This window comes from Mauremys mutica, chromosome 1 (assembly GCF_020497125.1).
Source record: "Mauremys mutica isolate MM-2020 ecotype Southern chromosome 1, ASM2049712v1, whole genome shotgun sequence".
Taxonomy (NCBI): domain Eukaryota; kingdom Metazoa; phylum Chordata; order Testudines; family Geoemydidae; genus Mauremys; species Mauremys mutica.
Genome location: NC_059072.1, coordinates 232,835,279 through 232,850,971, shown reverse-complemented (window position 1 = coordinate 232,850,971; position 15,693 = coordinate 232,835,279). Strand labels below are relative to the sequence as shown.

At 40.7% G+C, this 15,693-nt stretch overlaps 1 protein-coding gene across 3 annotated transcripts in view; it reads left to right on the top strand.

Moving 5' to 3' along the window:
- Positions 1-229: 229 nt before the first annotated feature.
- Positions 230-15,693, top strand: part of SHROOM2 (shroom family member 2) — a 190,484-nt gene continuing 175,020 nt past the window's right edge. For all 3 annotated transcript variants that reach the window (XM_044992922.1, XM_044992839.1, XM_044992749.1), the window contains exon 1: positions 230-553. In XM_044992922.1, coding sequence (XP_044848857.1) covers positions 329-553 — 225 coding nt within the window. In that variant the 5' untranslated portion in view covers positions 230-328. The remainder of the gene's footprint in view (positions 554-15,693) is intronic.

Sequence of the window (15,693 nt, the reverse complement as noted above, 5' to 3'; positions counted from 1 at the left end):
GTGCGGTGCCAGGCTGAACGCTGCCTGCCCGCCCGCCCGGGGGCCGCCAGGTGCCCACAAGTTTGGGCACAGAGCAGGTTCGCAAACCCCCCCAGCCGCTTGTGGCCTCCCCGCTCGCAACATTCAAGCGGGAGGAGGTCAGGAGGAGGAGGCGGCGGCGGCGGCGAGCAGGGGTGGATCACTCCCACCCCCGTGGGACCACGCTTGAAACTCTTGTTAGGTATGTGGTTCCTAGGTCAGCCGCCGCACGCTGGATCCGGCTAGGAAGAAGCGGAGACATTTGGGCAGGAACCTGCCTGTAGAGTAGCCGCAGCAGCTCGGCAGCGCCATGGAGAACGTGGAGCTCAGAGGCGGACCGGAGAGATTTCCAGACAAAGATCCCCGGCTGAATGCAGTGTTTGTGGATCAGGGGCAGATGATGATGATGATGATGGTGGAGCAGAGGGGAGGGGATGGGTACAAATTGGTGGAAGTGTTGCTGACTGGAGGGGCTCCTTGGGGCTTCACCTTAAAAGGAGGAAGAGAGCATGGGGAACCTCTCATCATCACCAAGGTAAGTTACCTTTGCAGGAGAGCGAGGGCTGTTACCTGACACGTTCCCCTCGTTTTTCTTATCTTTCGTTGTATGTAATCTCTCCTTTCCCCCACCTCTCAGGTTAACCATATCTCTATGGTCGTTACACGACCCAAACAATAGGCTGGCATAATGAATGACAGTCATGGGAACACTATACTTGTATCGACCCTTGCTGAAAACGGTCGCAGTCTCTTTAACAAGCTTCTCATATCATGATCAGACTTAGAAGATTGAAAGTTGCTCAACAATTTTGAGAAAAGTGCATGATAAAAATATGTCCCTTGCCATTTTTTGTTGCTCTTGGTCCTAATGTGAATTGCAGTGTGCCCGTGAACTTAAGGGGGATCTTTCTCGGCTGGAGTTTTCTAGTTTCTTGCTTCAGTGGAAGACATTTGCCTGTTGCTCGTAGTTCCTGCTTGATCACATCATGGGTTCATAATTTCCTTAACCTTCTAATAGTTCCTTGTCCAAACGGTACAGTTCCCCTTTTCCCAGTAGTGTACTGCTCTTTCTTGTCTCATTTCTCCTCTTTAGCACTGGCCTGCACCTGTAATAGAAGAACAACGGTGTGGGGTGGGGGAGGGGGCCAGGGGCGGGTGAGAATGTAAATAAACAAAGCAATAAACTTCCCTATTAGGCTGTTGTGTTCTATTACTTGTTGGAAAAGTAAACCTATGGGCACAAGTGCTTTAGCTGTACTTCTATAGTTTTAGTTTATTGACTACTTATGTAATTTTTATAGTGTAATTGTATCAGAACACTACAGTATTCATTTATTTACATCAATCCTGCTATATATATTTGACAGGGTTTTGTCTGACATTTCATTGCACAGTTATATATGTTCAGAGAAACTGTTCTTTTTGTTAAACCCATTTATAAGGCTGTACCTAATAGCTATTTTTTGGCTACAGCATGTCAGCTTTACAACTTTAAAAACGTTGCTGGTTTAAACTTCTAGAAAACAGTTTGTTGCTTTTAATTTTCTTTTTCTCCCCATCAAAAACCTTTCAATTCATTATGAATGACCGTTGAAATATTGAGAAAATGAGTGGAATGAAGGAACATTTTCCCCCGCCATCCATAGTAGAAATTACTTCAGGCTTTTATATTATTGTACTGTATTAAAGTTCTGACACAAGCCAGGAAAATTCAAAGTAAAGGCTATCACTCATTGCCCTGATGCTGAGTTTTCCATGGGGATTTTGTTAATTTTACAAAATATTTATTTAGCATAGTATTTTAAATCTGATTTAAAACAAAAGTTCTCATGGAAGAAGTGAGCTGTAGCTCACGAAAGTTCATGCTGAAATAAATTTGTTAGTCTCTAAGGTGCCACATGTACTCCTGTTCTTTTTATGATTAAACATGTTGTATGAGAGAAAGAAAATGCTCTTGGGTAAAAAGTATTTATGTATGTGTATGCTGAGTTTCACTGTTATATATCATGTATATTTCAGTTTATTAGGCACACATTACTTACTTGACAAGGGTACATTATTATGTGTTTTCTAAGAAGTTGACAATTGTGGTATATGTTTTGATCCAAGAATTCCCTTGTATTTTCTTAAACAAACAACTACATCAGGATCTAACTGATGGTTTAAAAACCATGAAGGCAGTTGTCTTGTTATGCAAGCAAAAAACAAAAACAGACCCTTAGTCAAAAAAAAAAAGTCAAAATATATTTTTCTGAAGCTTTGTTATGGGAGAAATACAACTCTTGGTCTGCCAGCTCCAGGAACATTTTGCCTGTTGCCTGTTCCTATTTTACAAGTACATAAAGAATGTGAGAGTCAGCAAATCCTTGAACATCCCAGAGCAAGAACTTTTCTATTGTTATTGTCATACTAAGTAGATTTTTTTTCTCTCTGTGTATGGGTTTACAAGTTTACATATTCTGGACTTCCCAAATTAGGGCTTATCTAAACAGAAAAGTGAGTGTCTATCATCTATGTACCTTGCCTCCAACCATGTACCTTTAGTTTTAGGGCCCAAGAACTCAGAAATTTCAGGATCCCAAAGAAGAGGACTGGTTGTTACTATGTTAGAGACTCACTTGTGGAAGCTGAAGTGGTTCCTATTCTGAAGATTCTCACATTGTGCGGCAGACAAGGGCATGATTCTGCAAAGATGCACATCCATAACATTGCTGTTGTAATAGGACAGTTCTCATAAGCAAAGATACACATCTGCTTAAGCGTTTGGAGTCTTTGCACGTATGTCCCAAGGCTTGGGTGTTTGAGAACCAAGGATGACCACGGTGTCTGTGGCAGTTGCACCCATTTATCTCATGGAAGAATTTTGTGGGCTAAAGGTCTGCTTCCCTGTTTTTCCTTACCATACACAGGACAACTACTACATAAAAGGAAACAGCTGGCTTAAAAATCATATCTCTGTCTGAAGAGTAGCACCTAAGATTACTATAACTGGACAAGATTAAAAACAGAATTTTTTCCCCGAAAACCCCATAAAAAGAGTAGGGAGACTCTTGGGCAAGGGTAATTTCTAAAACTAGTCCTGATTTTCTTTTTAAATTGACTAAATTTCAGTTTAACAATCTACCAAGCTACCAGAATGCACTGAGGGAAAGGCATGCTAAACTGAAGAAAATCTATGTTTAAATCTCAGTAGGGAGATAAGTATGTGTGCCATAAGCATTGGAATGTTGGAAGCAGGAAGTATTTTACTCATCCAACATGCAAAGAAAGGTCAAACTAGAGTCACCTTACTAATACCCAATAACAGTACTAATAGTGTATCCCACTTAATTGGGTGCTTAAGCTGGCTCATTTCAATATTTCTTCTTACCCTGCAACTGAAACAGAAAACTTAAGGTTCTACCTACCTACTTCAGGAGCACACTTCTGAGTTCACGCACCACATAGTGTGTGTGTGGGGGGGGTGCTGATAGGTTGTTGGGTTTTTTTTCTTTTTTGATGCAATGATCATGAAGAAAAATGGTACATGATACAGCTTGTTCAGGTCTTGAACATAGTCGGTCTTCTGAAACTCACCCCACCCATATGCAACTGCATTGTTGACTAATACTTACATGTATTTTTTCGGTGTCTTTTGGTTTTACTATCCTCACTTGACAACAAAATCTTAATCCTGAAAGAAAAAGTAGGTATTTTCAATCTGGTTTTGCAAATCTTTACATTAAAAAGTAATAGCATTATGCTTTGTATTTCTTCCAGAGCTCTGTGCCTGTCTTCTAGAGCATTCCAAAAATTTGCCCCAAAGGCAACTTATTTTTGCCTAATATGGTAACTTTGAAACTTAAGGAAGGGGATTGACTTTTTATAGCAACTTGCAGAATCTCTACTTTACCTGGACCACCACTCTCTCTATTGGTGTGACTTTTAACTATCTCATTTTCTTTTTTAAATGAAGCAAGCAAACACTGAATTTAAGAATGAAAACCGCAATATTGTCATGGGTGAACCTTTAAAAATAATCTCTTTGTTGACAGCTAGCTAGTTTTAAATATAGTTAACTTTTCTCTTTTAAAATGTCTTTTTGATAATAATCAGAAAACGTACCTGTCATTCCCAGGTTTGGATGTGGGGGATGGGTAGAAAATATCAATTTGGAATTCAGTTCAATACTGACAACGTATAAAGAATCACAAATCATCCTGGAATTAACATGATCAAGATAACTTTACTGATAATGCATGTGAAACATTTGCAGTGTATGCCTAGAGTTTGATGCATTGTAATGCTGATACTACTTAAAAGAATTGCTTTTACAAGTGCCTGCAGCCATACCTCCTCAAGATATGATCTCTGTAAACTAATCAAGGTTGGGCCTGGTTCATATTTGGATGAGAGACCTCCAAGTGAAACCTGGGTTGTTGCAAGAAGTGTTGCTGATTCTGTAGGTGAAACTCTTCCCTCTGAATCACTGGTGAAGGAAAGCTCCAATTGGAGAGGTCACCTTTAGATCAGGAGCAGACTCAGAGTCCTGACTACTTTTTTCCATTAAAAATACCACAATACTTTTCTAATGGGTGTGCGTGCCTGATGTTTTGATTTGTTCTGTGTTTGTACAGTGGGGGTCCTGGTTCATGACTGGGGCTCCTAAGTGCTATGAAAATACAAAGAATAAGAGTAATGGGCAAATTGTAATTTGAATATCTACATTTGATGTAAAATTCCTCTGTTCTAACTAGATAACAGCATTCTCCCATATTTTCTGGCTGAAATGGTTATGTAGAGCTATTTCATTTCAAAAGTAGCTGCATTTCAGCAGTGGGAGAAGAGACTGCTGTTTTTTATAAAGAATTTTTGAATCCTGTAGCTTTAAAGACATGCTATAAATGTAAATAATTTTTTTTTGTTTAATGATTCAAGTGTATCAGAGTTCTTTTTCAGACTAATGGCTATCCATTTGTACAGAAATCTGTAGGGAGACTTCTGTTTCCTCGAGTATGAACCAATCATTTCATTTTGTACAAATTAGTCATTTGACAGGCTGGCTAAGTGGCTCATTGATTGACATTACAGCTAGGTGAAAAGATCAAGAATATATGTGCCAAGGATTTGGCTCGGTTGCTCTTCTTTTTTTGTATGTACGTATAGAATTTTTTAAAAAAATGGATCCTGTCCCCTGACACACAGGATACTGAAATCTTGTTTTTGTGAGTTTTAGCGTACATGTGTCCTCTAGAAAAGAGAGATCAAGACTCTGTTGTCTATTATAATTAAGGCTTTTTGTTGAAATGAACACTTACCAGTAATACTTTTCCAAAATAAAGTGCAGATTTGCTAGTAACTATAAATCTAACTTTATATTAGTGGGTAAAATGCTGTGTGTTTTCTGCTGTATGTGCAAAAAAAGGACCACCAAGGTAAATAGCTGATTCACAGGTTGTTAATATTGTGCTCTACCACAGAGCTTAATATGATCTCTAGCTAGTGAACTTTTCATTCTTTTTTGATGGAAATGCACGGGGGAGCAGAGCTTGTATTAGCTTCAGACCACTTCCTCTTAATGATCGTCAGCTATATTGTTCATTTACATAACCCCATCTCTAGGAAAAAGCAGTAGACTATAAAAACCAGTAGTTGAATCCATAGAATCACACCTGAAATACTTCATGCCTCACAATTCTCTTCAAACCCTTGATTTAGTCCTTAGAGTGGAGCTGCTCTTTGGGATAGTACTATCTAAATCAAACCTTCCCTAAAACGCTACATTGTGTGTACCGCTCTCTGGCTTTAGAGCATTTTTAGGGAATATTTACATGTTGGAATGAAGATTCTGAACCTGGACAAGTAGTATCCTATTGGGGGTGTTGGGGGTTGTTTTTCTAGCTGTTTTTCTCAGTAGGCAGAAGTTTGCCATCTTAAAGGTTTAGAGAGAGACAAGGTGGGTGAGATAATATCTTTTATTGGACCAATCTCTGTTGGTAAAAGAGACAAGATTTCAAGCTACACAGAGCTTTTATTTACTGTGCTGTTTCTCTTAAGCCTGGCTGAGTGGCTTGCCCCAAAATCTACCCCTTTGTTGTTCTTCAGATCCCTCCTTAAAACTCTCCTTTGCCACGATGCCTACAAAAAGCTTGACAATGGTTAGGCTGCTGGTTTGCTGAGACCACTGCCTATTATGCTGACCAGTATTGTCTCACTATTTCCTTGTACTCTCCCATCTGTCTATATTGATCTGTTTCTTGTCTTACACTTATACTGCAAGCTTTTTGGGCAGGGACTATCTTTGATCTGTCTTTGTACAGTGCCTAGCACAGTGGTTCCCAAACTTTAACAATCTGTGAACCCCTTTCACTGAAATGTCAAGTCTCACGATCCCCTCCTAAAAATGAATATTTCCAGGGATTTTCTCCTTTACCTGAGTATAAATTATAAAAGCAGTGATCTTGGAAATATAAAATTTGTTTTTATGACATGCTTATTACACACTATTTAGTAGTATTATTTATCATTACAGTATTTTTATTACATTATGAAAACAGCAACACTCTTCCAAGATCTGACTTTTGTAGCTTGTATCACTTTGAATAAGCCTGTTATAAGACAAGGCTCCTATGTTTCATCAAGGAGTATCAGATGTGAAACAGCAGGAAGGTATTTAAGAAGCCAACTCAAAGAGTTCCTCCTACACAAGCATTCAGGGCTTGAGCAGTCCAGGCAGACAACGCACGTTACAACAAAGCTTAAACTTGTTCTTCATAATAATTTTAAAAACAATCCCAGCTGCCTATTTAATTTTAAAAACAGCAAAAAATATCCACCTCCCTTTCCATTTCTTATAAGGAGTCTTGAAGTTTATATCTCCTCAGTGTAACAGATATGCTTGCTTTGATCTGCTTAGCTCTTGGAAGTCCAGGAGCTCTAGGCTGCTGGCCCCGTGCTGCCTGGGGTCCCTAGGGACAGCTCTGTCTGCCATTAGGTAATTTTTTCCCGAGAACCCCCTGTAACATTTAGCGAACCCCCAGAGGTTCACGAACCCCAGTTTGGGAACCACTGGCCTAGCACAATGGACTCTTAGATGTTATAATAATGTAAGAAAGGGGATTCCACAGCGTGAAGGCGAAAGCAATGCAAGTGAATATGGTTTTGGGTTGTATTAACTTTTTCCTCTCTGCCCCCCTGTGGCTTGGGTTCAAATAATCTGGAAAAGCTGAGTTGGTTCCCCTGTCCTTCTGTGAGGTCACCACTGGTACTTCGGATAAGGAAGGAGCTTAATGCCACATTGGCATTCTCTTTTCTATGAGGGCTTCTACACAGAAGAGTGCAGAATATCTTATGTTAAGTAGAATGAGTGTTACTTTGGTTTGTCTATCCATGGTGTCATTTAAATCGCTCTGCCTTGATTTACATAGTGAAGGCTTTCTTACTTGAACAGTCATGGTAACATTAGAAAGTTTTCCACAGGACAGTATCTTGTAATGTATTAAACTGCTGGCAAAAACATAACTAGAAATGTATTATCATTCTTCACGTTGTGCCAACAGGAGGACTGAGATAAGAGAGAATGAATAAAATGGCTTGTGACTCACAGAAATCCATCTTTAAGCTTGGCTGAGAAGAGAGGCTAAAAATTCCCTCTTCTCAGAAGTCACAGGGTTCTGCTTTGACTGATGTGTTCTTTGACTGATGTGCATGTAGTTTTATAAACAGTGTGTGCAATACTGAAACAGTACTTAATATTTTTTTCCTTAACACCTGTCAGTGTTTTAAAATGATACAGTAGAACTCATGTTGTTGTGTGAAGAATCCTATTTGTCACTAGCAAAAATCAATTCTGAACCACTTAAAGGAGGGGAAAGTGATCAGGAACAGTCAGCATGGATTCACCAAGGGCAAGTCATGCCTGACTAACCTAATTGTCTTCTATGATGAGATAACCGGCTCTGTGGATGAGGGGAAAGCAGTGGATGTGCTATTTCTGGACTTTAGCAAAGCCTTTGATGCAGTCTCCCACAGTATTCTTGCCAGCAAGTTAAAGAAGTATGGGCTGGATGAATGGACGGTAAGGTGGATAGAAAACTGGCTAGATGGTCGGGCTCAATGGGTAGTGATCAATGGTTCCATGTCTAGTTGGCAGCCGGTATCAAGTGGAGTGCCCCAAGGGTCGGTGCTGGGGCCGGTTTTGTTCAGTATCTTCATTAACGATCTGGAGGATGGTGTGGACTGCACCCGTAGCAAGTTTGCAGATGACACTAAACTGGGAAGAGTGGTTGATACGCTGGAGAGTAGGGATAGGATACAGAGGGACCTAGACAAATTAGAGGATTGGGCCAAAAGAAATATGATGAGGTTCAACAAGGACAAGTGCAGAGTCCTGCACTTAGGACGGAAGAATCCCATGCACTGCTACAGACTAGGGACCGAATGGCTGGGCAGCAGTTCTGCAGAAAAGGACCTAGGGGTTACGGTGGACGAAAAGCTGAATATGAGTCAACAGTGAGCCCTTGTTGCCAAGAAGGCTAATGGCATTTTGGGTTGTATAAGTAGGGGCATTTCCAGCAGATCGAGGGATCTGATCATTCCCCTCTATTCAGCACTGGTGAGGCCTCATTTGGAGTACTGTGTCCAGTTTTGGGCCCCACACTACAAGAAGGATGTGGATAAATTGGAGAGAGTCCAGCGGAGGGCAACAAAAATGATGAGGGGGCTGGAGCACATGACTTATGAGGAGAGGCTGAGGGAACTGAGATTGTTTAGCCTGCAGAAGAGAAGAATGAGGGGGGATTTGATAGCTGCTTTCAACTACCTGAAAGGGGGTTCCAAAGAGGATGGATCTAGACTGTTCTCAGTGGTAGAAGATGACAGAACAAGGAGTAATGGTCTCAAGTTGCAGAGGGGGAGGTTTAGGTTGGACATTAGGAAAAACTTTTTCACTAGTAGGGTGGTGAAGCACTGGAATGGGTTACCTAGGGAGGTGGTGGAATCTCCTTCCTTAGAGGTTTTTAAGGTCAGGCTTGACAAAGCCCTGGCTGGGATGATTTAGTTGGGTTTGGTCCTGCTTTGAGCAGGGGGTTGGACTAGATGACCTCCTGAGGTCCCTTCCAACCCTGAGATTCTATGATTCTATGAAAAAGGAACACTTGCTGCTGTTGCCTTGCTTTCCTCCTCCCTCTACCCTCAACACACTCAGTTATGTATAGGTGCCTGGCCTGATCGACCATTGGTTCTTTAAAACAATCAAATAAAAACACAAAGCCAACCAGAGGAACTAGCCACACAGTTCCCACTTATAGAAATTGTGTGGCTAAATCCCCTAGCCAGCTTTGAACGTTATCAATTTATTATTTAAGTTCTCTATCAGTGTAATACAAATAGTTTTGCCTTGTGTCTGTTGCCACTATTCTGACATGATTCTCAAATATATCCTGTTACAGTAATGGTACCAATTACAGACAGAAAAAATTAAAAAAGAAACAGCAACAGCCTTCTGGTAGCTGTAATAAGTTGTCACAGGGTTGCTAAAATATGTTGTTAACTAACTAGCTGAATGTTATGATTGTGCGTTGTTGGGTTTTTTTTGTAGCGTTTGGTTTTTTTGTTTGTTTGTTGTTTTTTACTCAGTATAGCTCAGGGTTTCTCAAACAGGGGTCGCCGTTTGTGTAGGGAAAGCCCCTGGCGGGCCGGGCCGGTGTGTTTACCTGCCCTGTCCACAGGTCCGGCCGATCGTGGGAGCCGCGATCGGCCGGGCCTGTGGACGGGGCAGGTATACACACTGGCCCGGCCCACCAGGGGCTTTCCCTACACAAACGGCGACCCCTGTTGAGAAACCCAGGTATAGCTTGTGTCTTTGCAATGTGTTTGCCACTTTAGCTGCATGTGTTTAAAAAGTGCGTGTGGGAAAGAACAAGTGAATGGGAAGTGAAGTTTAGTCATGAATAGATGAGAAGGATATAACCAGCCTGTTGTCAGTGAGCCAGTATTACCTCACTGCTCCTGAGTTCTCGCAACAAGGTGCTTTTCTTGTGGGCTGTGCTCCTTTCTATGTATTCTTGTCCTTATTTCTTACGGTGTGCTTTGTGTCATCATGCACATGACCCTAGACCTGTGGCTCATTCATTACAGAAACTTGAGACAGGCCCGAGCAGTTCAGCAGAACTTTTACTCAATGTACACCTCATAAATTAAGGCTTCAGGTTTGTCATGGAGGTCATGGATTCTGTGACTTTCTGTGATCTCCGTGACTTCTGCAGTGTCCGGTGCGCCTGGCTCAGGGGCAGCTCAGGCAGCCCCTGTGCCAGTTGCACTGGTGCTGGAGCAGTCTTGGGCCACCGCTCCCCGCCCCCCCTCCCGCAGAGTTTGGGTGTGGGAGGGGGCAGGGGTTGGGGCATGGTATCGGATGGGGCAGACTGTGGGCGGCGCTTACCTGGGGGTTCCCCGGAAGCAGTGACATCCCCCTCGCTCAGCTCCAAGGCATAGTTGTGGCCAGCCAGCGCTGCATGTTGCCAGCGCCTGCAGGCACCGCCCCCACAATTCACATTGGCTGCGGTTCCCAAAAATATCCATGGCCTAAAAATACCTGTGACTAAAATGTAGCCTTATTCATGATATATGCAGTTTCATTAACAGTTTCGTAAAATATAACAGGTAAAAACAACAGTTGAATTAATTTCAGTTATTTCATGAATTGGTATAGTACTTGGTAGATGTTAATTTATATCAAAGTGATCTTGTTCTCAGTCTTTTGAGCCAGTTTTTGACTTTGGGTTATGGATGAGGTGAGAGTCCATTTGGAATATGTTGGGAAAAATCCTGTCCCTACTGGAACCTGTGAGAATTTTTGCCATTGATTTCAGTGAGGTCAGAATTTTATCCCATTGTTTCTGTTAAAAAAAGTTTGCGGTCTTTTAAAAGTTACATGAAAGCTAATGCTTTATGATTGGATCTTGAAAGAATAGTACTACAATTGTGATGGGTTAGTCAGGTCTGTAAGGTTTTCAGAGCTTTAATCAAAAACCGATAAAGTTCAATATAGTGAACAGACTCGTAAATATGGAAGGTGATCAGTTTTTTATAATGAGTTATTGAAGGTGGTTTGGCAAAAAATGGGGGAAAGGGAAGTTTTGCAAAATATATACATTTTGAATTTTTAAAAATTTCATCAGTTTTGAAATTCAGAATTTTTTTACCAAGTCTGTGGATCAGCCTTCTATAGTGGATTAGTGAAAAAAAGCAAGTGCTTGTAACCCTAGGCTACATAAAATTAACCAAACTTTGTCTTTGAAAGCAAATTTATTTTCTCTCTTCCAACAATGTATTCAACTTTAGGTAAAGTTTTTTAGAAAATTCGAAACTCTAGCTTTATTGTTAATGTGTTCAAAAAAGAATTTAGTGAAAGTTTCTGAATTATATTTTAGCTTTGGTCACCTCAGCCTAACTGGATAATGATATTAGCATTTTGCATGAAAATCATAGTTGTTGACTAAGGATTACAAGTGTAAGCTAGGAGGGAGTTTTCCCATCACAGTTCAACCACACTATCAGTCCACTACATCTAGTTTAACCAGTAAAAGCAGCAAAGAGTCCTGTGGCACCTTATAGACTAACAGACGTATTGGTGCATGAGCTTTTGTGGATGAATACCCACTTCGTCACATGCATGTCATGTCATGCATCTGACGAAGTGGGTATTCACCCACGAATGTTCCAATACGTCTGTTAGTCTATAAGGTGCCACAGGACTCTTTGCTGCTTTTACAGATCCAGACTAACACGGCTACCCCTCTGATAGTTTAACCAGAGAATTCTTGTTTAAAAAACCCAGGTCAGGCCTTCAGAGGTAGAAGAGTAGTTTGTGGAAGGCAAAAATTGGAAAACCCCATTAATAGGTTTCATATGACTCTGAAGAGTAGGGTACAGTGCAGAATGCCTGACTACCCAAAACCGTATAATCCCACCATTTCTCCAGTAAATGCAAGAAAAGCAATGGGGAATTAAATAGAAGTAGGCACGTGGCCAAAAATAAAACTATAAACGTCTGTATAAGAATGTGTGAAGCTTAAAAGCAAACCCACCATGAACTAGGATGCTTGGCAATGGAAGAGGATCTTGAAATAACAAGTATTTCTGAATCTTGATGATGCCTGACAAAAGTCAATGAAAAACTGTAAAACACTGGCTACGTAAATTATATGAAAGGGACATATTGGGTCACAGATATTGTGGCATAGATTTATATTGAAGAGACTCCATGGAAACTCATGCGAAAATACTTTTTATTGGAGAGGAACATATAGGACAATCGATAGGGATACAAATCCCAAGTTCTAAGAACTGGACTGTGCTGTACTGTTATTTCACTACATAATGTTTGTTATTTCCTCTCTTACTTTCTCCCTCTTCCTACTTCTCCCTAAAATCTCTTTATCTTCACCTCATCCTTTTCTAAACAATCTCTTTAACGTCTCCTGACTACTTATTCATGCCTATCCACTCAAACATAGGGCTTGAATACTTTGACAGATGTATAATAGTCTGAGGACTGAACCTACTAACCAAAGACCACTTTGAAAGCTGGGGGAGGCCCAGGGTTTAAGGGCAATGCCAAGCAAAGCAAAAACCTCTTAATCACCATTCGTTGAAAAGGGAGGAGCGGGAACTGTGGGGATTTCTATTAGAGTGGTGCTGCCCCTGGACCTTGAAGGGCTCCAGATTTTGTATCAGCCTTTGATAAATAAGTTTGATAAATTGCAGCCTTCTCCTCCCAATCTTCTTTGTGAACATGCACACTCTCATCCCTCTGGATTCTGGAAGAGAGATGGACAGTAATTTCATTTTCCCTCCTACCTTACAACCCCAATGTTAGGGGGATGGCTGGGTCTCTGCTACTCTCTTCTTTACCGGACTTTTAGTTGCTATGATGGGAAGGTGTTCCCACTAGTCTGACTCCCTCTTGGCCTCAATTTTGAATCCTAGGGCTGGGGACCAGGGCCATCTTTGTTCTGTGTTTGTAAAGAACCCAGCACAATAGTGTCCTGATCAACAATGTTGGCTGCAGGTGCTGTGGTAATACAAATAGTTACAGTAGTCAGACTCTCCATTTTCGGCCCCTGCTGCAGCTCATTGCTCCTCCAGCAGCATCATAGAAATTTACCTGATTCTTGTCAGTTTCACTGTTGCCCACAAGATTACTAACAGCTGCAATTATCACTTACCTACACATTATCAAAACTCTGGTTTAGCAGGAGAGGCAATGGAGCTGCCTGCAGACTCAGGCAGACATCACTACATCAGTTCTGTTTGGCTCATAGTTGCAAGAGGTTAAAACTGCAACCATAAGAGCTAGAGATCTAATTATTATTAAATGAAAGTTCTGGTTTGGTGGATATTGGCAACACATGCCCTAATTCTGCATTGGATTGAAAGTGTACTGCTGCAACCTTAATTCTAAATTAGTTTCTTTATGTTGTGTATAAATATCCAAGCGTCGTTGATAATTTTTAAAATAAAATTTTAGCCTTCCTAAAATGTACATGGTTTTTAAATTCTCTGCTTCTTTCTTTTTGGAAAGGCAGGTTCTGACTCATTTCAGATCCTGGTTCTAAATCTTCTGTTCTGCAGCCTGTAGTGCATTCTGTTGGTGATGGATTGCTTGTGATACTGAACTCTGAATGATCCAAGTACGAAAGTATTCTTTGAACGGGGAATGGCAGAGAAAGATTGGGTTGTTTGTAAATGAAAGTGTAGTACCCACTGCTGTTCTAAAAATTACAACTGTGGTACCGTTCTCTTGCACTCTACAGGAAAACCAAATTTTCTTAAGCCTTTGTAATGGGATTTTGAAGGCCACAGATGCTTTTGAACGTACTGTCTTTTGTGTAGATGCTGTTTTATTTATCACATAAAATACTTTATTAGATGTAAATTTGATTTGGCTGGTTTTAAGTTGGAAAATGATGATGAACCCTCGCATATTTTTCTTTTACTACTAGCTAGATAAACACAAAACATTGCAATGTTCCTCCTGAAGTACACTAATGACTACTACTAGTGCTGGTGCAGCTAATGCTTAAAAATGCTTAACATGCTACTAATGCTAATTTTATGACCAGATTATTTTATTAGCAGTTTAGAGTTACTCATAACTCTTCTGAAGTGATGTATTATAGGGCTTCAGGGTGGTATTTCAGAAACATGGTTTCGTAGTAAAGGAAACAGCAGCACTTCTTGCAAAGTAGCACTACTATACCATTTTTCTCATTATCTTATACGAATATCATGCAAAAATGAGTTGGGTTTTTTTGTAGATGTGCCCAACCCAGCAGTATCTTTTGAAACCTGTACACCAGGTCATGATGAGTGTTTGGATCTGAGAATGGGAAACTCTATAGGGTCATGTACAAATTTCTTTGCCCACTTCAGCATAAATGAGAGTTGGGCTCTTCTGAAAATCTGGCTCCAGTTGTGCATGCTGAGAAAACACTTTTAAAATCTGGACCCAAACTTCTGCTGATAAAATAACTGGATGTTGTAGGATGTCTTCTGTTGTTTGTGGGCCTGAAGGTACATGGGGGACAAATGGCTTGACCCTGCAAAGACCCTGTTCATCACGCTGAACTCCTGTTGACTTCAATAGGAATTGAGGATGCTGGGCACCTTTGAGGAAGTCTATACCATCTTGCAGAGTCATGCCCTACCAGCACTAACTTTAGAGAGGATGCAAACATCTACAGGCTTTGCTAAGAGATTCTTAGAGTTGTATTAGTCATGAGATGAAGTGAGTAACACCCCTGATGTACAAGTCTGGGTTTCCCATCATATTCAGATGTGAAGCCAGATCTCCTGAAGTGAAACCGCATTACCCTATTGTGTCCAACATAAATCTTTGGTTTTGGATTCTAAGAAAGATTATGGATCCATTGTCTTCTAAAATATTTCACTTTAGCCATCTTTATGATACTGGAGAGATAAGGTGGGTGAGGTAAAATCTTTTATTGGGCCAACTTCTGTTGATGAAACAGACAAGTTTCTTAAGGACCTGATGAAGAGCTCGGTGTAAGCTCAAACTTGTCTCTCTAACCAACAGAAGTTGGTCCAATAAAGATATCACCTTCCCACCTTGTCTCTGTTGTATCCTGGGACCAACATGGCTACAACAACCCTGCATACAGTCTTTATGATATGACGCTGTTATGCAGTATATATGTTTAGATGTAGGAGTACTTCAAAGGATTTATGTAACATCTAAAATGTCCTTGAATTAGAAGGGAAAAGGACTTGCTGGTCAAGTTTGATGAGGAAGAAACCTCATATGATGTGTTTTCCATGTGGGCATCTCTATACTAGGAAAATATGTAGTCTTTTAACATGTTAGTTTACACATGAAATGACAGGTAGCAGGAGGAGGAGGAACAGGACCATACTGTCCCGGGGAACAAGAAATAGAGGATAGGAGGATCTCCTGATTCCATGGAAAAGAATGGAGTACCTTAAGTTTGCCTGGTTAATTATCACTTTCCTGGCAAATGACCATGTGTTATAGTAACGATCCATTCTTCCCAGCTTTCTGATGCTACTGGAGCACTCTTTCATGTGGAAGTTGATGTGGTTCAGCTATCATTGATGTGTTCTCAAAACAGTGTAGTGGAGAAACCAGGATTTGACTTAGTCATTAGTACATGGTTT